This window comes from Podarcis pityusensis (assembly GCF_964106645.2).
Source record: "Podarcis pityusensis genome assembly, chromosome: 5".
NCBI classification, from domain to species: Eukaryota; Metazoa; Chordata; class Lepidosauria; order Squamata; family Lacertidae; genus Podarcis; species Podarcis pityusensis.
In genome coordinates, this window is record NC_138032.1 from 50,005,523 (window position 1) to 50,032,842 (window position 27,320).

At 41.2% G+C, this 27,320-nt stretch overlaps 1 protein-coding gene across 4 annotated transcripts in view; it reads left to right on the plus strand.

Moving 5' to 3' along the window:
* LOC308477451 (uncharacterized protein) overlaps positions 1-27,320 on the plus strand; it is a 46,320-nt gene that overhangs the window by 11,305 nt on the left and 7,695 nt on the right. For 2 of the 4 annotated variants that reach the window (XR_013986572.1, XM_081006044.1), the window contains exon 3: positions 25,180-25,241. The exons of 1 other annotated variant lie outside the window; for it this stretch is intronic. Coding sequence is in view for 2 of the 3 variants with exons in the window: in XM_081006044.1 (XP_080862170.1) it covers positions 25,180-25,241 (62 nt within the window). In the remaining variant the exon portion in view is untranslated. Of the gene's footprint in view, positions 1-11,368; positions 12,810-25,179; positions 25,242-27,320 lie in introns of those variants that run through there. One more of the 4 variants, XM_081006042.1, reaches the window with a different exon arrangement.

The following is a 27,320-nucleotide window of genomic DNA, read 5'->3' on the forward strand; positions in this document are numbered from 1 at the left end:
TTTTATGTATGCAACAACAGCAGCAAGGATACTTCTCGCAAAGCACTGGAAAACTCAAGATCTACCCACACTGGAAGAATGGCAGATGCAACTGATAGACTGTATGGAACTGGCCGAGATGACCGGCAGAATCCGTGACCTGGGAGAAGAGAAGATGGAGGAGGATTGGAGGAAATTTAAGAATTACTTACAAAAACATTGTAATTTGAGTGAATGTTAAGCAGGATGCTAGATCACAAATAATTGAGCACCACTAAATTAGATGATTTAAGATAATAAGTGAAATTGAGAAAATATGAACTTTTCTGAGAATTATAAGATTATAAATATACAGATGGGATATAAGAATGCAAATAAGATAATAAATTGCTGGCAAAATGTTACAACGATGAAAGTGGGAGCGGGAGATGTGAGGAAGTCCAAAGAAAATGTGAAATTATGTTAAGATATATGTTATACTGTTTATTATATTTATTTTTATTGTAAACCCCAATAAATATTTTTTTTTAAAAAAAAGAAAGGGTTAACCAGGTAACCTAGCCAGGAGTGGCGGCAACTTACGCACGAGCAACCCCTAAACCCATTACAATATGGAAGAAGCAATACTGTCTGCTTCCTGTTTATAGAAAATGAGAACCTGGGCGCAGGGGAGGAGGAGATTATTTTCATGATTTCCTGAAAGCTGTCAACAAGTTTTGTTGGTACTTTGGCATGGCAAACCAGAAAACAACATCAAGCTGGGCTGGCTTAGCACACATCCTGTTTGCAAAATGTGGGGTTTTCAAAGCACAGGAAGCACAAAACCTCTAGTTTCAGTTGTCTCGGACAGTCTATGACCCAGATTTGTCCTTTTTTAACTTCTCAGTTTCCTTTTTATTTTTATATTGATTTTCAGACAAACACAACACAGGAATCCCCTCTCCCTGCCGACAGATGAGTACAGCACTCCGTACTTGAAAAGGGATGAGTTAAAAGCTTGTCAAGTCCTATTGCCCAACAAATAAAAGTTTATTTCCACAAGTCACTTTGAGATGCTGGAACTCTTCTTTTGTCAAAACTGCATGAAATTTGTCTGATCTCTTACTGGGTTTTTTTTTATTTTCATATTTTCATTGTCAGTTTTCCCATAAGAATTAAATCCCACAATTGTTGAAACCATGTTTCCATCAAGTTAGTATTTAACTATCTCCAAACCTTAGCTATAGTTAGTCTTGTTGCTGTCATAAGATGAGTAATGAGATCTTTTGGAGTGAGATCTTGAGCTTCTGAGTCCTATATTGATTGAAATATTTCCAGGGAAATGTTTTGAGTAGGGTTCAGTTCATCCAACAGCACTGGGTTGGTTAGCAAGACCACCTTTGGGAAAGAGAACTCTGTTCCTGCAACAGTTAGCAGCATTTGTTTGGGTGATCCTCCTTAATAAATTTGTCCTTAAAATTAAACATCTTAATCTAATTTTTAGTTGTTTAGTTGCAATTCCAAAGGTCCAAGGGTCATGGGTTCTCCCTTAATAGATGCATTGGCAAATGTGGGAGGGGGAAGAAGAAAGGAAACCTATAATGTTCATCATTTCTACAAGTTACAGGATGTATCTGGCTATTCCCACCTGCCCCATCAAGAAGCAGCTGGGGAGCAGGGGTGGGTTTTGAACTGGGTTGAATGGTGGGAAATCCTCTTTCTTCTGCTGCAGCCTATAGAAATCTAGGGGCCTGTCCAACATGGACCCGACCAATGTTTTCCAGCATTTGGTTCAGCCCTGACCGCCCTTTTTGCCACAATGTGTTACTCAGATTGCCTTGTTATGGTGTGGTCGCTATGAATGCAGAGATGGACCCCACTTCTCAGGGCCAGGAAAGGATGTTACCTGAGATCCCAACTGGTGGTTGGGATTTGCAGGGGTGAGGTTGCCTTCCTTATAGTATTTTTGTGGGCATATATAGTTACTCTGTTGCCCCTGCAGGGTGGTGGATTCTTCTATAACTATCCTACTCAGATGCAGGCAGAATCTTTAGTAAAGAAGGAGTAGGGATGGGCTTCATAATCCCTCACATTGTGAGAGGTCTCAGGGACAACAGCCGTGAGAGTGCCATCTACTTTCAGAAAGGTGGCCTCCTGTTCACCTTTCCAGCACAATCCAGCAGATAGACCTGGTCAAACTTTTTTCTCACAGCACCTGGGACGTGATCTTCACTTGTGTCATGTGTATGTTGTTTTCCTCTGTCCTTGCCTTGCTCCCACTTGCTGGCACAAACGATAAACAACTCTGCATGGAGGTAATCAAGGAGGAAAGAAGATGGTATTTGTGAATTGAATGTAAATGACGTACAGACATATTTCAGCAATGTCTTTAATCCTTGTTCAATAGATTTATAAAAAGCCAAGAACAAAGGCATTAATTAGAATCAAAGAACAGGGCAGTTTTGCATTGTTTTGGATGTGAGGATTTCAATTGTGAAAAATAACTGTTGATGCTTAGCACATTTCTAAATATAAAAATCACTGCAGTACTTTTTGTTTTGATACTCTGGCTCTCGGCATAAGAAGAACAAACCCACTGTTTCTCAAGCAGGGACAAAATGCACACGATAAAAAGGAAATCATGATGAAGGGGTGTGAGTGAGTGAGAGTTTGTAAAATGGCTTTGGAATCAAATCCCTAACACCATCTGGTAAGATTATGGCAGTATTCAGATGATTTTTTCAAAATCTGGTGGCAGATTAATACTTTGATACTGACAGCACAATCCTACACAGAAGTAAGGCCATTAAGTTCAATGGGCCTTGCTCCACAGGTTAAATGTGTATAAGCCTGCAGCCTTCTTTGCACATGTAAATGCCCACCCAGTATCCCATCATGAAATCCACTTTCCCCAATCCAAATCCGGAATATGATTTGAAATGGCTACAGCAATTTTGGATTCCGCAATCATGGCCAGTCCTACCATTAGGCACAGTGAATTGGCTGCCTCAAGAGGCAGTTGCTGGGCAAGCAGCACCAAGACAGTGGAAGGCTGACCTACCAACCCTACATCCAGCCCCGCAATAGCCAGATGCCCTTAGCTGCAGAGGTGAACATCAGTGTTAAGTAAGATTTAACAGTCAGGCCAGTTGGCTTTTGTACATAAAATGATTGACACATCTCATCCTTTGACTCAGGTAGCAAAATGTCCTGGGTCAGCCCTGTCAACTGTGTTATAGCTGGGGGAGTGGGGTTCACACATTCTGTTTTTGGACGCAATACAAAAATGAATAGCTAGAAGATAATTGGGTAGGATTTTTGGCAATTCTTGGGAGTAATTGGCTGGATACAATGTGCTTTTATATCCAACACCATAAGCAGGCTTTCCATAAACAAAAGCCAGTTCTCTCTGATCTTCGTCTCTTTGGGAACTACTGCTACCCTTTGTTTTGAAGATATTCACTAGGGCATAGTTAGTAAGAGGGAGAATTTGAAGGCTGTGGTGCCACATCCATGCAAGAAGAACCAGTGTTTCTTCCTAGCACTTCTGCTTTTAAAATAGAAATAATGTGTAACTGGATTTATTAATTTTTTTAAATAAGCCTACTCATGGAAGAAGGAATTAACTCAAATTAAACTGCAGGGCTGGATTAACCAGTTTGCTAAGTAAGCCAGGGCACAGAGAGCCCCAGTTGGCTTCAGAGTTAGTCAGAATCTATCCCACTGTAGAGGCAAAGGGGGAGAGAGCTGCCCAAAGCAGGCGGTATAGGAACCATACATTTAAAGCACTTTTTTGCCTCAAAGAATCCTGAGAATTGTAGTGTAAGGGTGCTGGGGTAAACTACAGTTCCCAAGATTATTGAGGTGTGCTTTAAATATTTGGTCTGTATGCAGCCAGATCTTCCACCTCCACACTCCAGCCACTGCCTAGCTTTAATCTTTGTACCAACAGAGTTCTGCTAATGCCATGGTGAGGCCAGTGCAACTCTGAGCTAAAACTAACGAGGATCCTTCACACCAGCACATCTCTGGTTTCCTACAGCGCAAGTGGATTTCACAGCAATCTACACCTTGGTGCCTGCAAACGATGGGATTGTGCTGATATTGAATTAGCTCTTCAATCAAACAGCAAGGAATTTCATGCCTCGGAAAATAAATAACAGCTCCCTTCCTTCCTTTCTCCTCTCGGGATAAGTTTATTGTCACCCACCTATTAGGAAAGTGCATTTCTTTCCCTTTGTTTCAGTTTTAATGCAAAGGTTTATTTTACAACGATAGCCAACAGAAACAAAGCCAAACTTGTTTCAGCATGCCTTCTGTAAACAAAGGAGAAGCTGTTGAAAACGGGGTGCGAAAAGGAAAAGGAAAAAAGAGCATTGAAGTCTGTCTGCCTCTCCATCTTTGCCACCACATTTTTCTTAAACATTTGGCATCCCGGCACAGTGTGAAAGAAAGTATTGTTCAACTTTCCAGACTGGTACTAAGGATAGCTGAGTCAGGGAAGGAAAGGGAAAAGATTCTAAAAGGATGGAAAGGTATGCTCTCCAGGTGTGTGTGTGTGTGTGATGGCACCACAAATACCATTTCACACATCACCCCCTGGCCTGTTCCAATTAAAGATTCACCTCTGGATTTTGCTTTTATTTGTTGCTATTGTTTTGGCAACCCTATATAGCAGAGGTGGGGGACATTTCTCAGCTCTCGAGGTCTACATTCTGTTCTTTGCAGCCTCTCCAGAGTCATGTCATGGACAGGGCCAGAGACAAAGATTGGGTGGCAAAATGTAAATGGTACCTTTGCACACGAGGACACTTTCTACACACACACTCCCACAGCCCTCTCTATCTTATCGCCAGCCAAGCAAGAGGCATTATCTGAGTTCACCCAAGCTATATAGTGTGTCTATCAGGTGCCCTCCAGATGTTACGGATTACAATTCCCATCATCATGGGGCTGATGAGAGTTGTAATCCAAAACAGATCTTGTCTGTCCCCAATCTATGTATTATACCATCATGTGATTCCGTCAGTTCAGTTTGAAGGCGAACTCCCAAAATTGTGCTGTGCTTCACTCTGCTTTTAATATGCACACACTACCTGTTGTGAATAATGCTGTTGGGTTGAACAAAGCAGTGGGGGAAATGGCTTTCTCCTGAGCTGGGAAATTTATTGTTGGCAGCTATGCACAACAAAAGGCAGTTAGTTCTCGTAAGTCTCTTGAACGCGAATCACATCCTTCTGCTGTAGGGGTCAACATTTGACTTGCCCACTTATTGGAAATGAGTCATGCAGAACTCTGAGCAAACGTCCATAAGGTTGGGCTATAAGTCTTAAGTTGAATGGCAAGCTGTTTGGATTTTGAAAGAAAGGACTGATGTGGCAGAAGGATTTAGCACTGCTTGCATGCATGTTTATTTCTGCACTCTACTAAAGTCAGCTCAACTTCTGCATTTGTAAATAAACCAAAAACCACATGCCTGCAGTGTTTCTTTCCTCTTTCTTTTTAATCTTTAAAAAAAGATGCAAATGTTTGAAAAAGAACAACTAAGCAAGCAAACATGCAGGTTCCCAGAGATTGCAGTTGCAGCACTCTTTCCTTGATCCTTCTGCTGCTGACCCACTCAGGGCTAAATTATGGTTTGGCTTGGCATTACGTCTGAACCCAGTCTTGTGGTTTGTCTGTCCCAGACAAACCAAGAACATTGCTAGGTTGAGTGACACAAACAATGAACCTGGGTTTGAACGTAATGCCAAGGCAGGCCATTGCTCTGCCCCCCATAGGGCAGCAGCAAGAGGGCTGAGGGAGGCATACTGCAGCTGCAATTCTATCTGCAACCTGCACATTCGCTTGTTTGCATTAACTCAGGGTTTAGCTTAGAGTTACATGCAAACTGGGCTATTGGGTATCAGCTTACTCAGCTCTGCTGTTCCTTCCACATCAAGTTCTACTCAAGTAGCAGCAAACATACCAGTGCAATTATCTACTGCATAAAGCAGGGTGTATCTCTTTCTCTTGTTAATCAGTTAACCTTGGCTACAACAATAGTATTTTATGCCTGACACCTGAAGCAGGGTGGGCTTAGCATAGCTGGCTTATTTTAGGAAGGTCTAGCCTCCTCGACAGAGGACGAGATGGTTGGACAGTGTTCTCGAAGCTACCAGCATGAGTTTGACCAAACTGCGGGAGGCAGTGGAAGACAGGAGTGCCTGGCGTGCTCTGGTCCATGGGGTCACGAAGAATCGGACACGACTAAATGACTAAACAACAACAGCCTCCTCTGTCCCTTATCTTCTAGGTTCCCTGGCGAAACAACTTGTGTAACAAGGGGATTTTGAAAGAGTACCATACAGTTTGTTCAATTCAGTTCCTACAGAATTAAACCCAGGCTAGATTATTTTAAGTCTGCAGGAATCAGCAGTGAGGTTTTCTCATGTGACTTCCTGATTGAAAGTTAATTGCAATAATATGTTTTTCAAAAATAAATAAATCCTGGCAGTTCTAAACTGTAGTGCGACAGGTTTCAAAAGCAACTGTTTGGCTACACAACTGATCTCCTATATCATATCTAAAAAGAACTTAATCTAGTTCTCCGATAAAGAAAACAATGCCCGACCTGAAGAATTTGGAGCAAATGTTTCAGCAGAGGAAACACAGCCCAGAAGAACTAAGGAGTACAAGAATACTTGGCTAGTTTAGATGTATTCAAGTCTCCAGGGCCAGATGAACTGCATCCAAGAGTATTAAAAGAACTGGCAGATGTGATCTCAGAACCACTGGCAGTCATCTTTGAGAATTCCTGGAGAACAGGCGAAGTCCCGGCAGACTGGAGGAGGGCAAATGTTGTCCCTATTTTCAAAAAGGGGAAAAGAGAGGACCCAAATAATTGCCGCCCAGTCAGTCTGACATCAATACCAGGGAAGATTCTGGAGCAGATCATTAAGCAAACAGTCTGTGAGCACCTAGAAAGGAATGCTGTGATCACCAATAGTCAGCATGGATTTCTGAAAAATAAGTCATGTCAGACTAACCTGATCTCGTTTTTTGACAGAATTACAGATGAAGGGAACGCAGTGGATGTAGCCTACCTTGATTTCAGCAAGGCATTTGACAAGGTGCCCCATGATATTCTTGTAAAGAAGCTGGTAAAATGCGGTCTTGACTATGCTACCACTCAGTGGATTTGTAACTGACTGACCGAACCCAAAGGGTGCTCATCAATGGTTCCTCTTCATCCTGGAGAAGAGTGACTAGTGGGGTGCCACAGGGTTCTGCCTTGGGCCCGGTCTTATTCAACATCTTTATCAACGACTTGGATGATGGACTCAAGGGCATCCTGATCAAATTTGCAGATGACACCAAACTGGGAGGGGTGGCTAACACCCCAGAGGACAGGATCACACTTCAAAACGACCTTGACAGATTAGAGAACTGGGCCAAAACAAACAAGATGAATTTTAACAGGGAGAAATGTAAAGTATTGCACTTGGGCAAAAAAAATGAGAGGCACAAATACAAGATGGGTGACACCTGGCTTGAGAGCAGTACATGTGAAAAGGATCTAGGAGTCTTGGTTGACCACAAACTTGACATGAGCCAACAGTGTGACGCGGCAGCTAAAAAAGCCAATGCAATTCTGGGCTGCATCAATAGGAGTATAGCATCTAGATCAAGGGAAGTAATAGTGCCACTGTATTCTGCTCTGGTCAGACCTCACCTGGAGTACTGTGTCCAGTTCTGGGCTCCACAGTTCAAGAAGGACACTGACAAACTGGACCGTGTCCAGAGGAGGACAACCAAAATGGTCAAAGGCCTGGAAATGATGCCTTATGAGGAACAGCTAAGGGAGCTGGGCATGTTTAGCCTGGAGAAGAGGAGGTTAAGGGGTGATATGATAGCCATGTTCAAATATATAAAAGGATGTCACATAGAGGAGGGAGAAAGGTTGTTTTCTGCTGCTCCAGAGAAGCAGACACGGAACAATGGATCCAAACTACAAGAAAGAAGATTCCACCTAAACATTAGGAAGAACCTCCTGACAGTAAGAGCTGTTCGACAGTGGAATTTGCTGCCAAGGAGTGTGGTGGAGTCTCCTTCTTTGGAGGTCTTTAAGCAGAGGCTTGACAACCATATGTCAGGAGTGCTCTGATGGTGTTTCCTGCTTGGCAGGGGGTTGGACTCGATGGCCCTTGTGGTCTCTTCCAACTCTATGATTCTATGATTCTATGATTCTAGTTTTCTGGATCAGTTTTTACAGACCCTTGCCATCTTTCTTACTAATAATAAGCTTTTTGATAGAAAATCAGATGATATGCTATCTCTAAAAATATTCAGGCAGATACACCACCATTGTCTCCTCAGCTGTTATCAACCTGCCAACTCAGGGGGAGAAATCCAAAAATTGCAATATTGAGGATCAATCCATAAAAATATCTCTCTCCCCCTGTCTGTGTAGAGGGGGAGGAATAAATTTCTAAATTCAGTATGGGTGGTATTTTAAACCTGTGTCTAAACATTAAGTATCAGAAAACAGAAAACATTTCAGAGAAGTTTTAAAAAGTTATTGGATTAAATATATGTTACCCACAAACATGCAATGATATATAACAGCAATATAGCAATGGACATAGCATTGGGGTGACAGTGTGGTGCAGTGAATAGAATAGATGATATGGATATGGGAAAATGTTGGCTTCAAACATTCTGATCTCATATATAGTATTTACCTGGTGGTTTGGGGCAAGTCATGATCTCTCACGAAACTGTAGAACATTTAAAAAAAAAAAACAGGCAATGTGGTGAACATGATGCCTGTGATGTTTCTTTCATGCCTGCAAGTCATGACTTGATGTTGCAGCCTTGCCCTCACTTTCATCTTGATGTTACCCTGCCTTACTTTTATTTCCATTTAAGAATAGTGTGTAAGAGATTAAAGAGCCTTCCTTTATTTTTAAAAAGTATAAAGATTAATGGGGAGAACGGAAGAGCTTGATTACTGCTGGGAACAAACTGTAATTTTCAAGGACTGCATATTTAAAATATCATTGTCCCTGATCACCAGCAGCCTGGTGATGGGCTAATATTTTGGTTGTGCTATTCTGCACTGATACTAACATCTTCTTTTATAAATCACAGGTCAGTTGACAAAGAGATTAGAAAATGCTCCAGCATGTGCCAAACATCTTTAATCCCCTTACTTGTCAAAGAAGATAAAGGTGTTTGGGGGCATGGGTCCAGAAACTGTAAAGAAACTCAAAGAAAGCAGGAAGTCAAACATCTATTTTTAAAGATCCCCCCCCCTCCAGTTTCACCATGAAGGGAAATACATCAAGATTTGCAAGGACTCTCACTTACACAACCTGTGCAACTTTTGAAAAGGGACTCTGAAATGTAATGCCTTGAAATTTAGAACATTTAGCTTGGCTCTGTTTTAAAACTTTTACCCCAACTCTATTCACTGGTTTCCCAGCTGTTGATGTGATTTTTCTTCCCTTACATACTATCATTCCTTCATCAGGCAAGTTTATAAGAGAAAAACACAAAGAAACTCATCCTACGTGAAGGGTGACACAAGGCGGAGGCACTCTACATATAGCCCCATCTCTTTTACATACAAATTTTACCGTGCTCCTTTTCCTTCCCACATGGCTGTCCAGGTTTCCTCGTAACCAAGGTTTTCTGTTCACCCGCTTCTTACTCTGATTTCAAATCCTAGTTAAGGGGGATTTGGGTTTTTGGCTTTTTTAAATAACCTCATATATTGAAAAGAGAATCAAACTTATTTCTACATTTACTTGAAACAAGGACACCATCTCACCTTCTTAACTCCTACACATCTTCTTCTTAATTATCTGTAATGATGCTTTTAAAATGTTCTGATCTAATGTTGGTTAATGAGCAAAAGCTGAGACTTCTGCAGTTTTTGCAGCAAACACCATGGTAATCTCTTTCTTTTCTTAAGGCCTCATCCTCTCAACTCCATCTATTACCCCCCATTATCTCAATTCAGCTATCAGTTGTATCACCTAGTCTGTTAGGTATTTAGGGCAAGACCATCTCCTTTCATTGTTTGCTGGTCTATACAGAAGTTCCTGTTGTTGTTGTTGTTGTTTAGTCGTGTCCGACTCTTTGTGACCCCATGGACCAGAGCACGCCAGGCACTCCTGTCTTCCACTGCCTCCCGCAGTTTGGTCAGACTCATGTTTGTAGCTTCGAGAACACTATCCAACCATCTCGTCCTCTGTCGTCCCCTTCTCCTTGTGCCCTCCATCTTTCCCAACATCAGGGTCTTTTCCAGGGAGTCTTCTCTTCTCATGAGGTGGCCAAAGTATTGGAGCCTCAGCTTCACGACCTGTCCTTCCAGTGAGCACTCAAGGCTGATTTCCTTAAGAATGGAGAGGTTTGATCTTCTTGCAGTCCATGGGACTCTCAAGAGTCTCCTCCAGCACCATAATTCAAAAGCATCAATTCTCCAGCGATCAGCCTTCTTTTTGGTCCAGCTCTCACTTCCATACATCACTACTGGAAAAACCATAGCTTTAACTATATGGACCTTTGTTGGCAAGGTGATGTCTCTGCTTTTTGAGATGCTGTCTAGGTTTGTCATTGCTTTTCTCCCAAGAAGCAGGCGTCTTTTAATTTCGTGACTGCTGTCACCATCTGCAGTGATCATGGAGCCCAAGAAAGTAAAATCTCTCACTGCCTCCATTTCTTCCCCTTCTATTTGCCAGGAGGTGATGGGACCAGTGGCCATGATCTTTGTTTTTTTGATGTTGAGCTTCAAACCATATTTTGTGCTCTCCTCTTTCACCCTCAATAAAAGGTTCTTTAATACCTCCTCACTTTCTGCCATCAAGGTTGTGTCATCTGCATATCTGAGGTTGTTGATATTTCTTCCGGCAATCTTAATTCTGGCTAGGGATTCATCAAGCCCAGCCTTACCTGAGGCCTAATCCCCAATTAGTTTAATCTGTGAAATAAGTGATATTTTTTAAACCCAGTATGTCTTTGCTGACACAGCTCTTACAGACCTTAAACATATTCAGGTACATGTGACATAAAGCCCCCCACAAAAATCCAAAAAATGTTACATCTTGAGTATCTCTTCCTGCGCTAGCAAAACCCCTCATTCATTTAACACATCACAATTGATAAAACACACTCAGTTGTGTGCTTCTGAAAAGCAACATCAGAGAAGGGGCTGCAGTGGGAGCAGCATCAGGAAAAAAACTCTTTTCCCCATAATTGGTAATGGACACCCTGACCAGCATTATGAGTTTATATCTAACTTGAGGTGGTGGGGGTTGTACAAAAATCTGCAGTGCACAAACTCAAGAACAATGTCTGGTTTTTTCCTTCCTTGACTTTCAGCTTTCTCCAAACAAAGAGATTAAGACTTGTGTTTGCTTCATAGCTTTATAATGACCTTCATGACACAAAAACCAGGATGCCAGAGTTTTGGAGCCTAGATATACACAATGCTGTCATTCCACTAGACAAAAGCGTTTGGAACGTTCATCGGCGTCTCCTCTCAAGTATCATTCCAGGACGGTGCAAATTTTATATGCTGCAGTTACGCTTCCCGGTGGCTGTTCCAAGTCATTCGGCTTCATTAGCTCCTACCTTTGCGATGTTTACCAAGCTGCGAGGAAACAAACATGGAGGGTCAAATCCTGCATCGGCGTAAAGGACACGTGGCCCCATCGCTCTCAAGCAATTTCTGTACTGTGACACCGGCAGCTAATTTGACCCAGAATGAATAACTCAGCAAAGGATGATTACGTCTTCCTGTAAATAAAGAACATCTGGCAAAATGTTCCCATTCAGAGCTATTAAGCATGCAGAGCTTAGTGACATTTGTGTGCAGCCCCTACCTATAAACACTGTCTCTTGCCACTGGGTTTGAAAAGTGGACTGCCTGGATTCAAAAGCAACTCCCAGGAAAGTTGGATTCTGTCTCCAGGCAGTGCCTGTCTTACACAATGTTGTTTATAGCATTAAGATTCCACCCCCACCCCCATGGTCTGTATGAGGAAATGGCCTGGTGTCATTTAAGTAGCTGTCAAACCACACCAATTTGCAACCGTCTGTTTAAAAACCTCCAAAGAAAATGTTTAGTTAAATGAGCATTAAGTGGTTTCCAAAGGTAACATGTTGGTTACACAAGAGATCTAATTTCTCACAGCTCCTCAGCCAACCTGTGCACTTGATTTTAGACTCCATGAGTTCACAGTCTGTGAAGTCATCCACAAAACTGGAAGATTCCCAGGGGGATTATTTAAATTTGATCCTTCCTCCTCCATAAATCTGCACTGTGACTATGAGGTATTGACAATGCCTTTGATGTTTTGGAGTGTACAGGGCACTGGAGAGGGAGCTGCTTGTGAATCAGTCCAGCACAGCATCAACATTTCTTTCCTGCCTTTCCATCCAATTCTAGGTCCTCCTCAGCATGCATGATTTGAAACCAGCCAGCATAACAGAACAATTAAAACCTGAATCTGAGGCTGAAGAAGGAAAACAGTCTTTATAGGTTTCCTAAAGGCCAGAAGGGATCCATCAATGAATGAGGGTCTCGGCACAAGGCCAACAGCATTCTGCAAAAAAGGGCATCACCACTAAAAAGGCCCTAGTCCTTACAGATGCCAGCTTTGCTTCTATACCCGGGCATGGAAAAAGTGGGTAGTGCAAAACACAAAGGAAAAAATTAAATAATTAAATTAAATTAAAAATAAGTTTCCTTTCAGCATAGTACATTACAGGTCCCCCACCAATGGCTTAATGGTTGGGGTGTGGAAAAGGGGGCCTGGCCGCCTCACAGCAGGTTTTACTGCAGACTGGACTCTGCCCAATCTCAGAAGCACTCTGCCTTTAGTGGCAAATGGGGCAGGGGTGGGTGGGAGAATAAGGTGAACAAAACAGGTAAGCATCGTGATTAAAAACTAATACATACAATGTGACACCATGACGACCCACTTCCTCCAAAAGTGGAAGGTGGGTGGTGCTGCATAGGATGCACAAGTTAGGATGTTTCCAGGGTGCCTGGTAACCAAGGAATCCAGCAGAGCACCGGTAGCAACCACCATGGTAACAGCTACGAATGCCTCCAATTCCCACTGAAAGCAGCAGGGCAGAGAAATAGGTGCCCAAATTAAAAGTGCTTCTCGGAAGGTTCATGGGAGCTTAGTCAGGGTAAGGACTCAGACACCGCAGCTCTAAAGGAAACACGAAAGTATAACCACAGAGAGTAAATAATTGACAGATCCAGTTGAAATGTGGGCAGAGTTTGAGGTCAATGGCCTCTCAGGCCAAATTGGGTGGGCCACATAGCTGAAGTTCTGGAACAGGTGTTACAAGAAGATGAGCAAATCAACCTGGCCACTTCACATGCTATAAAATCCCCCCATTGATAGTACTTCTATGCAGGAATAAACATGAAATGTGTTTGTTGATTTTAATATCTGGAACATGCTATATATGCTGGAAATATATCTATATATAAATCCTACATGTGTTCATCTCATTTTATAATCCATGCAGGGGCTTCATGTAAATTTCTATAAAGGTGTGCCTTTTATTATCAATTATTATAATTATTCCTGTTGTTATTATAACGTATTTGAGAAACTATTTACTACCATAGTACCCAAAATATTATGGCATGTGAGGCTGAGGGAGCAGTATTCCTTGGCTATTGAGTTCTGTTGCTTACCGGGTCGCCAGTGTCACCATCTAGAATGTTGTCATAGTTCTATCATCCCTGACCATTGGCCTTCCTGACTAGATCTGAGATGTGCTAAGAGTCCAACATAATCTGGAGGGCACCACATTGACTACTCCCAGCTGAGTCTGTTACTGGCTTGGAGAACCTTTTCAAACAGATTGGAAAGGTGCAAGGGTCATGTTTGCTTGACTTATGGCACACCATTCTTGTCTATATTTATTGATGTCAGTCCTGAATGTTGCTGGCCCACGCCCTTTAGATTCCACAAGCTCTGGACAATGTGGTCCATTGATGTCATAGTTGTGTCTTGAAAAAGAAGAGAAGACATACCCAAGCGTCATACCTAGAATTTCAGAGTGTGAAGTTTCAAAACATTGATTTCACTTTCCTAATGTCCACAATCTTGAGTGCTTTATTATGGAGACTGTTTCACATTTCCTGAATATCAGGGCACTGAACAAAATAACGTGGGCTTGTTATCCCAACCTTCTAGTTCCAACACTATAAATACTGGAATTCCTTCTTTTCTACTGCCCATTATCTCTCTTCAGGTTCAATTTCACACTTCTGATTTTGAAGACTGTCCGTTCCGTTCTACACTTCCATCTCCACTTTTCCACCTCAGAGATCATATCCTGCAATGTAGCAGCACACCAGTGACCCCATTACAGGATCACAGATTCATTGGAAAAAGTGTAACCTAGGATTAAGCTTCCTTTTCCAGAGGAATTTATCACCATAATATTGATTAAGAGCCTTATGCATGTTAACTGAGAAGTTGCACTGATTTCAGTGGCATTTAATTCCAGGGAACTTTTTGTAGAAGCCTGAGGGAATCATTTCCTCCTCCAACACTGCTATTGTTAAAAGTGCACAGGGAGGTGACACATTCACCAATTTAACATCCCATCTGTTTGGGCCATAAATTTCTGATACTCATGTACCCTGGCTTAATCAAAACATCCATGAAACACTTGCACTTTGGAAAGAAATACAGTTCCGTGCAAAAAAAAATGGCAAGGAGGAACTTTTTTGAATTGCATGATAAGAACATAAAAGCAAATGGTGTTTCTTGGTATGTGAAGCAGAATAATAATAATAATAATAATAATAATAATAATAATAATAATTTATTATTTATACCCCGCCCATCTGGCTAGGCTTCCCTAGCCACTCTGGGTGGCTTCAAAAAATATATATCAAAATACTGTAATACATTAAACATTAAAAGCTTCCCTAAATAGGGCTGCCTTCAGATGTCTTCTAAAAGTCTGGTAGTTGTTGTTGTCTTTGACATCTGGTGGGAGGGCGTTCCACGGGGAGGACGCCACTACCAAGAAGGCCCTCTGCCTGGTTCCCTGTAACTTGGCTTCTCGCAGTGAGGGAACCGCCAGAAGGCCCTTGGTGCTGGACCTCAGTGTCCAGGTAGAACGATGGGGGTGGAGACACTCCTTCAGATATAATGGACCGAGGCCGTTTAGGGCTTTAAAGGTCAGCACCAATACTTTGAATTGTGCTCGGAAACGACCTGACAGTCAGTATTGGACAATGTGTTGGGACAGTCACAGAGCTGCCCTCCAGATGCTACAGATAAGCTCTGTACTGAGGCCCTGACCCCATCCAGGTGAGCTGTAATGATGCCAGTGTTGGGAAAGCATCTCTGTGGCTCTGCCCAACCACATTAGCCACTATTGTAGGTAGTTAGGAATGTGCTGTATTCTAAAGTCAGAGCATTGGTTTGTCTGCTTATCTGTTTGCAGTATTTTATAGGCCACCCTGTACCAGAGTTCTCAAGGCAGTTGTTAGCAAGACAGAAGACAATTTATCAGTCAATAACAATAAAAGTATAAATACAGCATTCCAGAGGAAAAACAGCATAAAAATGAAGGGTGCCTCCAGACAGCCACTATTTTGCAGTAAGGATTCGAGGTGTGCACTTCAGGTGTGCACATTTTAAAAGGATTACAGGGCTCTGTTACCTTTGTGCAACAAATCCACTTTTCAAAAAAATAGACTTTGTGTTGGAAGGTTTTGCGGAAATGCATTGGAACTTTTTTATGCAATTGGGTGGAACTTTATTACATATATTAACAGCAACAATCTACAATTGAGGTCTGGAATACTTGCTTCATTGTACTTTTGAGTTTTAATTTTAGGTACAGATCTATGCTTTTGAAATGTGTTTTTGAATGTTTTCTTTGTCCTCTGTGTTTTCTACCTTTGTAACGCTTTATTTAGTTATTCATATAACAAAAATAAAAATTGTAAAACATTATAGTATGAGCAAATGATTATTGGGAAGATGTGTAAACACCCCACAAGCATATCAGGGTGAATGCAAGAAAAATACTCCTTGTCATATAACCACCCTGTAAACACATCAGAACAAATGCTTAATATTAGTGGCAATAATAAAGAAAAGTTCCAGGGTGGCAACAGAAAGCAAACTAAAAATGCTTTTGCAGTTCGTCAAAACTATCCAGCAATATCAAGTTATAGCAAAACTGGTGCTGTTAACAGTAATCCTTCTAGTTGGTTGGTAATTGGTTCAGCAACTTCCATGCACATGACGTGTGATGCTAATTATTTCTCCCAAGAGTTAAATAACTAATCAGAGGCAGCTACAGTTGCAAATGGCAACAAAATATCTATGAAAGGAAGAAGAGCAGGTTTGCTCAAGTGTGTTGCAGGTAGAAATACTGTTTGTATTGAAGTGAGAGCAGTAGGTTACTTGCTCGAATTAACAAATAAGAAAGTTTTGATAATTTTAATTCTAGATTAAAATGGATTACTTAATTGAGAAGGGGATTTTAACAAAAACACTGGGGCCTAATTTGAATAGTAGAGTGCCTGGTATCTGGTGGGCAATCTCATCCTTTATTTCCACACTGTGGCTTCAGACCAAATCACCTGTCAGGAGAGTTATGAGATTCAGGTGAGGGTCAGATGCCTTGTCAATCCCAGCAGGTATATAAGAGGCCTTCGCCCTGCCCTTTAACAATAATATCTTATGTCCTTTAGAGGAGAAATTGTGAATTGTAGAATTTTAAATACCCGTCATCATCCTTGGCTTCACTCAATTTTGTTTATAACACTCTTCCATTTTCTTCTAGTTGTGAGGGTGGGTGATAGAGAGGGGCCTCACAAGTGGAGTAGCCTAGGGACTCTCTTCATCTAAAGCCGGTCCTACCTATAGCCAATCAAAAGCCCTGGGGAAATAAAACATATATTTGCCTGATTCTGAACTGACATCAAGGAGTGCACCAGGCAAGCCTCACTGGGGAAGGTTTTCCATAGCCAGGGTGCCATCACTGAAGAAGCCCTCTCTCCTAAAGTCATCTGCCAAAGCTGTTCAGAGGAGGCACTTGTGTAGGGGTCTCCACAGATGTTTCCTTGTATTACAAAGTCAAAAGGTGTGTGGCAGCTGCTTTTCCAAGAGTCACTCAGAGGTCTTTCCAACCCAGCATTCCAAGGTGCATTGTTAAGTACTTTCTGTATACAACACATATGGTCTAACACTGAGTAATGTCTTACATTTCAGCAGTGATGTGGAAATTAATCTGCACATTGCTTCACTAATTATTCCGTGTCTTTGCTCTTACTGCCAAAGGTTATACAACAAGCTAGCTGGTAGAAAGCAGTTTCTTCAAAGAAGATCTCCAAACAAGCATATTGATAGGTTTATAGATTACTGTTGTGAAATAAATACTTTTTGTGTATTATTATAGGCACACCCTTCTTAATTTATATTTCCCAGCCTTGGCATTCAAAACTGATTCTTGGGTTCCTGCTATGTGAGGTTTGACTCACCGTGCACCAGATAGCAAGCCTACCTGGTTGTTCTGGTTATGAAGGAAAGGAAAATATTTGCCAGTATCAGAGGCTTTTGCCCAAGACAGAAATTTCAGTACCTTGATTGAGGGATTCTGGTGTTTTGCACTGAGATGGGTCCTGAATTGTTCAAGGATTAATTTAGTAAAGTCTTAAGACTTCATGAGCCCAATGCACAGATTCGTATTTCATCATTCTTAATCCATTAAGATCAGTAGGACTTGAGCTGCTTGGAAGTAAACTAGCTCACTGATTTCAGTGGGGGCAAGTAGAACTGTAACTGCAGTTCCAGACCCACTTATATGGGAGACTTCTTCATGAGAAACATGCAGAAATTTGTGTTGTGAATTTCCTACAATAGGGCATCAAAGGCAATACCTCAAAGGTGAAAATTTAATAGTTTCCAGACTTTGGAGACCATTCTTTCCATATTTTTATCTCAAATAGGACCTTGTTTTAATTTTTGCTACATATATGCAATACTACAAAGCTATCAGCTGAATTTTTGGAACATGCATACTGACAGCCAGTGTAGTTCACATCACTTGGTTTGGAATGGAAGAAAGTCAGAGTCACGTATGAAGGAGGGATACATGGATGGATCAATCTATTTTTATTGTAGGTCAGTTTTGCAAAGTTTGGCCCTCCAGATGTTGCTGAACTACAACTCCCATGAGCTCCAGCCAGCATGGCCAATGGCCAGAGATGGTGGATGCTATAGTCCAGCAACATCTGGAGGGCCAAAGGTTCCACACACCTGTGCTAAATCATAGGTTTGTTCCATCACATTTTTTCTGAAAACTTTGTTTTTAAATGGTATGCACTTTCCCCTAAAGTACACATTTTGTATCTATTCCACTAAAATACATATTTTAGCATGCACTTTCACCTGTATCTATATATGGACCAGAATGCAACTGGATTAGGCAAGCCTCCAAATTTCAGTTCATAAAATGTGCAGAACAATGCATATTTTAGGTGAAAATGCATGCAAAACATGTATTTTAGTGGAAGAATGGATACAAAATGTGTACTTTAGCCCAGTGCTCTACAGGCCTTAGTGGTGTTCCTCTTTAAAACACCTGAGAATTATACAGTTATATTTAGCTGGGAAAAAAGAAAGCATAAGATATAATATGTGATCTGTTTCATTCTCTCCCCACCACCATCATGGATGGCTGTGAAGCTGGTCATTCTGAGAGCAAAGGTTATATTGCAAATATATCTGATCTGACAGAGAAGGAACACTGAATAAAACATGTCAAAACTGATGGAAAACAGCCAGTCACAGACTGGATAGCATAGTTTGACCCTTAATGGGGTTCAAATTAAATCTGTACAGTTTTCACTCTCATTATAAAAGAAATATAGGATTAATTTTAATTAAGTGAAATTAAATGCATCTGTTTACTTTGTAGTGCAGTATGTTTTAGGTTGAAAAAACCGATAATGGGCTTGTGGGAGTCAAAAGCCAAGGAAATGTGACTTTAAAAAAAATATTTTGCAGGTGGGGTTGCTACTTTTGTTACTGGCCATAGGTCACAATATATTGCTACTTGGACAGTCTAAAGACATAGAATAATTTGTTTTTCTATTTGCATTGTTACAGGCTTTTTGCATCTGGACTTTGTGGTGTTATCTGCCTTTCTATTTTCTACTCATTATCCAACATGTGAAATGCATTAGTTGTTGGGGAGTACCAGCCATTTTCAGACATACTAAGCATTCAACTTTGTTTTGCTTTGTTTTGGGCTGATTTCTCGAAGTCTGTAAACACTTACAATTGATAAATTAATAACTAGTAATCTCAGCCCTCCAGGAAAATATGGAACAATAGCTGAGGGAAGTTACGGTAATCTATTAATTCACTGGTCTATCAAATCCCATCTTATCCCGTTTACTATATGTAAACCCCAAGCGTCTACTTTTCAGCTCAGTCTGTTGCTTCTCTCTAATCACACTTCTGTGGGAAGAAGTTCCATGGAAATCAATGTGAAGTGTTTCTACAAGTGACATGCAAATACCTCTAGGAAAAGTTCCACAACAGAAAGTGCCAGTTAGACTAGTTTTTACAACTTTAGTGATGAAGTTGTATGGCAAAATGATCAGTGCCATAGTCATCTTTACACTCTTGACTGGGGTCAACACTGCTCATGCTATAACAGCAATGATTATTATTATTTTAAAAAATATCTGTGTACCATAAATTGGGGTGGACACAAATTTGAGTGAGTCATTGGCCAATTTCAGGTGGATCAACTAGTTCCTGTGGGCTACTTGGAATTTTGCAAATAATTCTAGTTTGCAAGAGCTGGGATAGCTCAGTCAGTAAAGCATGAGACTCTCAATCTCAGGTTCGAGTCCCACACTGGGTGAAAAGGGGGTTGGACTAGATGACCCTTGTGGTCCCTTCCAGTTCTCCAATTCTATGATTCTATAATCCTGCAAGACACTTCTTTTATTTGTAGGAAGACTGTATACCGTGGATCATTTAAAAGAGATTAGTTCTGCCTTAACTATTACATTATCCTGAATAAGCTTTCTTGATTTGTAAATCAAAAACACAGGTTGTCTAGTAAAAGAAGAAGAAGAAAAAGAACATTATGCAAGACATATCAGCTGTGCACAAGACCCTCTAAATAGGCTGTAGCACATTTAATCTTTGTGTTACTGCAAGCTAAAATGGTTATTTTTCTGGAGTATACCTATTTCGTATATCTGCTTAAATATGTGACAGCAATATCCTCAAAAGAATGTTGGCATACTTGGGAAAAGCAAAAAGATGAAGACATTCCAAGGTCCAGATTTATGACTCTTAAATCAGGAACATTATTGCATGGTATGTCCCAGAACAGAAGATCCTGACACCACAATCACACCAGTGACTCCATTAATCTGCAGTGAAGATTATGTGGCTCAGGGTGAGCTCACGCATTCATGCCCATCACTCAATGACTTCAGCTTCCGTCTACAAAACAGTCAGCACACAAAACGTAACAATGAACACAATACATGGAAACAGTTCACAAGTCCAGCTGTAAGAGTAATAGTCAACGAAGTTATGTTGAGAATAGACCCAAAGAAATTAATCACCCTTAGTCATGTTTATTAATTTCATAGTGTCTACTCTGAGTAAACCTTTGCTGACTACCACCCATAGTCATCAAGTGTTGTGATATCAAGTAAAGGTAAAGGGACCCCTGACCATTAGGTCCAGTCGTGGCTGACTCTGGGGTTGCGGTGTTCATTTTGCTTTACTGGACGAGGGAGCCAGCGTACAGCTTCCGGGTCATGTGGCCAGCATGACTAAGCCACTTCTGGCGAACCAGAGCAGCGCACGGAAACGCCGTTTACCTTCCTGCTGGAGCGGTACCTATTTATCTACTTGCACTTTGATGTGCTTTCGAACTACTAGGTTGGCAGGAGCAGGGACCGAGCAACAGGAGCTCACGCCGTTGCGGGGATTCGAACCACCGACCTTCTGATCGGCAAGTCCTAGGCTCTGTGGTACCAAGTAGGATACATTTAATGTAGCAACTTTGTCAATTTCAGTCTCTCTCCATTACTTATTTTTCCAATCTTGAATTGATTTTTCCACATTTGCTCATAACTAGTGGTGTTGTTATGTGCTGTTTGTTTGTTTTTTTATCCTCATTAAAATATGTCAGCATTTTACTGCTAATTTCTCCAAATATACACATTTTTGCAAGTTCGCCCAGAATAATGCAGGTTTCTTTCCACAATTTTCATTAATATATGCATTTCATACACACTTTGTTTAGCTGGAGAATTGTGTCTTGGTTCACACATTGGTCTGAGAAGTGCAAATAGGGGCCTTATCCACACTTCCTCTTGTCCTGCTCCTTTCCCCTGGGGAAAACTGCTCTTTAGTGCTCAATTGAAGCAAACAGCAATCAGGTTTCCCACATATTGCCATTTGTTCTAGTTTAAAGCTAAAGAGTGGGTTTTCCCTGGGAATGGAGTGGGGCAAGGGGAAATCCACTGGACCAGGCATCCCCAAACTCGGCCCTCCAGATGTTTTTGGCCTACAACTCCCATGATCCCTAGCTAGCAGGACCAGTGGTCAGGGATGATGGGAATTGTAGTCTCGAAACTTCTGGAGGGCCAAGTTTGAAGAAGCCTGCACTGGACCCATGCTTTCTGGGTGCAGGGCAAGTGAAGTGTGGAAGAGCCTCTATTTGTACTTCTTGAACCGATTTCTCCCACAGTCCAAGAAAAGCATATGGAAAAAATATGGAATTTGAGGGCTCTGGTGGGAATGCACCTGGAGCAGTGTAGAATGCAGTGAAAGAACTAGCCACTCTTTCTCTGATTTCCAAATGGACATGACCTGTATAATATGTATAGTTTTTCCTTACATCTATGAAAGATAAAAAGAAAAGGATTCTGGGATTCTTAGTCCCCCCTGCTTGAATAGGCACCATTGATATGCAGAATACTCTGGAAGAAAATTGTTAAAAGGCAGAGTCAACAAAACATACCACGAAATTGAGGGCAGAGGAGAGCGGAGATAAATAAAAAAAGGTTAGGTAGATTTGCCCTGTTTCTGAGGGCAACCCCAACCTTTGTCCCTTCTTTGCTATTTCCTGTTTTGTTCTGGACCCTCTTTGGCCTTTCTTAGCGTTGTGTGTTTTGACTATGTGACCACTTCACCTCTTTCCCACAATGTAGCAACTGGGAAATGGACTGAAATGGGACAATTAGCCATTTGAATCGCAGCAAATACCTCAGGTCAGAGGAGCACCATGCTCCCATTCACATAATATTTGAAATAACATGAATTACAGTTCAGCTGCCTCCATTTCAAGGGCTTGGTAAAGTGGGCATGCAACAAAACCTGACTCTGTTGTCATGACAGCAAGGGTCAGCATCAGAGAATGGGGTCGTGTTTAATGCTCTAGAAAATGAGTGAGGGCATAAAATCCAAGTGGACATGAAAACAGAAAGGTGACGTAAACCACAATAGCAAATCAGTGTTACCCCTGCAGATGTAAACTACATCAGGCTGGGAGATCTAGACAAAATGTCTCGTAATGGAAACAAAAGGTTCACCTGTAACTTTGAATGGAGGAAATGTCATAAATAAATAGTGCTATGAGTTTGCTTTCTCACGTGTGTGACTGGATCAGTCACTTTTGGTTTGTCCTAATGTGTCAACTGATTAGAGTTTGGGATCTAAAAAAAGGATTGTAGTTCATTTAATGCAGCACTGGGGGACCTGGCTCTCCAGATGTTGTTGGACTTTGGGCCCCATCAGCTCCGGTCTTCGTGGTCAATAGGGATGAAATGAGTTAAAGTAGTCCAGCAGGGACTACAGAGTTTGCAGTCTTACACCCCACTTCTTAATGTGGATGGTGAGTGGGCAGTTCACCTGCAGAAGTAGTGTCTGTGATGAGTGTTTGACAGATTGCGAAACCATCTGAGAAACAACAGTTTTGTATCTTCAGTCAAAGAGAAATAGACAAGGACAAAGAGGAAATGACTGCTGAAAGTGAAGCACCTTTGATCGTCTGTCTAGGGCCATGGTTCCTAACTTCGGGCACAGGGGGGCAATTTGATTTTTAACAGGGGCAATTTGGGAATGACTTATTAACAGTGAATGGTCTTTTAGGCTTCCTCCACGTGGGGGGGGGGGATCAGGATTTTAGAGATGCTTAGGTGGGGCATGGCCAAAAAAAGTTTGGGAACCACCAGTCTAGAGGGCTCTGAGGCAGAGTAGTGAATCTGCTGCCTTGTAGGAATGCTTCCTTGTCTCCTTTTATGATCTGCTTGTTTATTTGTAAAGTTATTATACCTTCAGTTTCTAGCACTTTATTGCATTCAAAGGAAACTGAGGTAGCACTGGCTTGGAAATGTCTCAGCACTCAGAGAAGGGTATACAAAGGAAATGGTTTTATCATGGTACTAGACCACTTGCCTCTTAGTACTAAAAGACCAATGTTTTGTCATGGTGCTTATTAACAGCAAGCAGTTTAGCTCTTCATACTAAAAGACCAATGTTTCAGAACAGCAGGAGTGAGGCCTTAGAAAAGCGGGAGGCCTCCATCAAGACCTAAAAATCTAAATACATGCACAAATACATAAATGTGCTGAACAGGAATGGGTTTCAAGAATCTGTTTGGTCCACCCTACACTGAGATGAGATTTTTAAAAAATCAATCCTAACTACCTCGCAGAGTTTCCTCAAACAAATTTTCATTCCACATGACCCAATAAGGCTCCTCAAGAATTAAAATCAAAAATACAAAAATGGCAAGTCATTACAGTCTGCCTGGGGGAGTAATGGGAACAATGCCACAGCCTCTCTGTCCAACTTAATTTACAGAGTTGTTTTGAAGATAAAATGAATTCATATACGATAAATCTGTTTTCCTAAGCCTCCGAAATAGAGTTGGGAAGAGATAAAGTGTAGCACAGTACCATTTGCCTAAATGGCTTGAACTCTCATTTGGACTTTCATCTAAGGGCAAAGGGGCTAAAAGTGGGGAGCAGGCAGAGATGCATTTGTGGGCCATGCCCCCTCCCACACCTGCTTGTCCTCTGCAGAGCTTCCCACATTGAGATGGAAGGTCTGAAGGGAGATTCTGAGGGTACTCAACAGAATGTGCTTAAATCTTCCCTCTGATCAGGAAGCCTGCCATTTTAGGGTTCCTAATCACAAAAAAGAACCTAAATGTGTTCACCCAAACCTGTTTAGATTCCTCATTGATATTCCCTCTCAACATGGAAAAGTTCTAAGATGTGCCAGTGCACCTGATAACACTGAGGGCAGACTAGCATGCATAGCTGTGAGTCCTTCTCATGGAGGCATTACTCTTGACAATTTTTTCCCTGTAGCCTTGAGAGCCTTGCACATTTTAGTCCAACTGATTTCAGCGGGATATGTTGCAATGCTGTACCCACTTACTTGGGAGTAAGCCTCTTTTAACATAATATAATTTACCTCTAAGATATGTACACCATAGCTGTCAACTTTTCCCTTTTCTTGCGAGGAATCCTATTCGGAATAAAGGAATTTCCCTTTAAAAAAGGGAAACATTGACAGCTATGATGTACACCCAGTTCCTGCTATCCCAACACAATGCTTTCTCAGGAAATCGCTTCTTAGGTGAGTGTTTGCATAATGAGTTGAAAATTTCCATGGATTCCTATGGGAAAATTATTAATGCGTTTCTGACCACTGAAATCCTGCAAAAGGCAAACAAGGGAGGAAAAAACTGCTATTTTATTTGCCCAATCTCTGCCTCCTTACTTCTCCCTCCCTCCCACCATGGATTCTGGCAAAACAGCTGCCATGGACTAGCAAAACACAAAAAGTAAGGCTTGTTTAAGTCACCTTATTTGTTTACAGCACCACACACAGGTCCAGCTATTTGGATATCTGAATCTGAGTACAGAGAACTTTGGGTATTAATTACCCAAGTTTGGATAAGTGAATTTTCTTATAATGAGTGTTTGGATAGTGGGACCCGTGTGTATAGGAATTTTGCTTTTAAGAATGTAAAAATGCTTAACTTTGGCCATACAGTGATCATGAATTTCACTAATATATATTTATTACATTTGTATACCACCCTTCATCCGGAGGTCCTAGGGCAGTTCACAACAGAAAAATACAGAGAAAAATGGAATGTAAATTTCTCTTTCAGATTCCTGACTCTTTGTGGCATAATAAGCCACTGCTCTCCACTGAAATTCTACTCCTCATTATGTGAGTGTTTAACAATTTCAGCTGCTTTACATACATTGTAATTAGATGACAGAATATCACCAAACAGAGTTAAATCTGCTCTCTCTATTGTATCTAAGCCAACTTTGGATAAGACCTTGAATCTGGTTTTATCACTTTGCCAATACAAACTAAGACCACTAGGTTTGGCTGTAATAGCAAGTTGTGCTCTGATGAAGTCCAGGCATTTCTCTTGCTGTGGCAACAATCACTTCGCAAAGCTCTCCTCTCAGTGATTCTGAAAGATTTACTGTAATGAAGGGTTTACGAAGCAGAAAATACATAGCTGGCTTTTCAGATACTAGGTGGAGGAAGCAACTGGGAAAGAAAAACATGCTTGTTCTGAACAGTACACAAAGTCATGGGTACAGAGGAAATTGTGGTGAAGAACATGAGACATCAAGGTGTCATTTCTTCTCCGATATTTTCTTACCACTTTCACTTTTTTAAATAAAATATGTTGTTGTGAAACAGGTACAAATAGATTCTTGGGATGCTAATGCTTCCCGCATGAGGCTCTCAATTCCCAATGTGTCTTACTGTCTATGTTTCCATAGAACCTCTGGTTAATTTACCGTATTTTTTGCTCTATAAGACTCACTTTTTCCCTCCTAAAAAGTAAGGGGAAATGTGTGTGCGTCTTATGGAGCGAATACAGGCTGCGCAGCTATCACTGAAGCCAGAACAGCAAGAGGGATTGCTGCTTTCACTGCACAGTGATCCCTCTTGCTGTTCTGGCTTCTGAGATTCAGAATATTTTTTTTCTTGTTTTCCTCCTCCAAAAACTACATGCGTCTTGTGGTCTGGTGCGTCTTATAGAGAGAAAAATACGGTATGTTTGCTACCATTCCATTACACACTCCATTTGTAGGAAATGATTCTGATGCCATTTTACAATTTGTTACAATAGAATAAGCCGCTGTGAGTCCCTTTCGGTTAGAAATATGAACATATGATACTGCTTTGCACTGATACAGAAAACAGAGCCATTGAGCCCACTAATTACTACTTTTTCAATCATTCTCCAACACTTCTGGAAGAGACCATTCCCAACCCTAAGACCTGGAAACACCAGAGAATGAAGCCTATGTCCTACTGCAGTGAAAAAACATTTGCTCTGGACCTGAGCTAATGTCTTTTCCATATAATAAATCACAAAAAATAGATTTTTCTACATGTATGCATTTTCATACTTGGGTTTCACTCAAAATGTAAATTTCAGTTTTGCAGTAAATTTCTGGTAAGGAGCCATCTTGGAGAATGAATAGCCTCCAAAATGGTAACTGTAAAAACTTTGGTCAGTGCTTTTTGTATTTAAAACAGCCTACCACATTAGAGAACTGTGTGGTGGTGTTTATGTGGTTTTTGACAATGAGCACACTGTTTGTGAATAATATAACTCATTTTAATCATATTTAAAAACATAGTATTAATGTCTAATTTTCATGTTTCCATTTTAGAGATGCAAACTGATATCATTACCCTTCAGAACTGAATCAGTCATAACTAGGCTTGCCATATTTCAAAAAGTGAAAATCTGGACACAAAAGGGTTTTTTGGATAAAGCTGTTGAGCTTTCGGAGCTATTTTTAGGGGAAATCGCCAAAATGACACAGCCGACATGGGTTGCCATACATCCGTATTTTCCTGGATGTTTCAGTGATTTCCACCTAGACACTGTTCCCAACGGCCAGATCCCAGCTATGTTTGGGAAATTCTGGATGTATGGCAACCCTACATCAACGTTCTTTTGATTGGTCTAGTCATCTGCTTTTGGGGAAGACATCCTATACTAGACCAGTCATGGTGCACATCCAAACCTTAAATTCTTATTCCTGCTCTTAATCTATCCACTGGGTGAGTATTGTTTACAAATGATTTGTCCATTCCAAAGTCTGGCCTAAAAGCAACACACACTGCAAGCTGACTGTCATGGTTGCCATATTTGGAGACAAGCTGATCAGTTCAGCCTGTGTGTTCACTCCCAATAAACGTAAGTGAAATTTCTAGAGTGAGCCATAGTAATCTCTGGAATATGAGATTCATGCCATGAACTGCTGA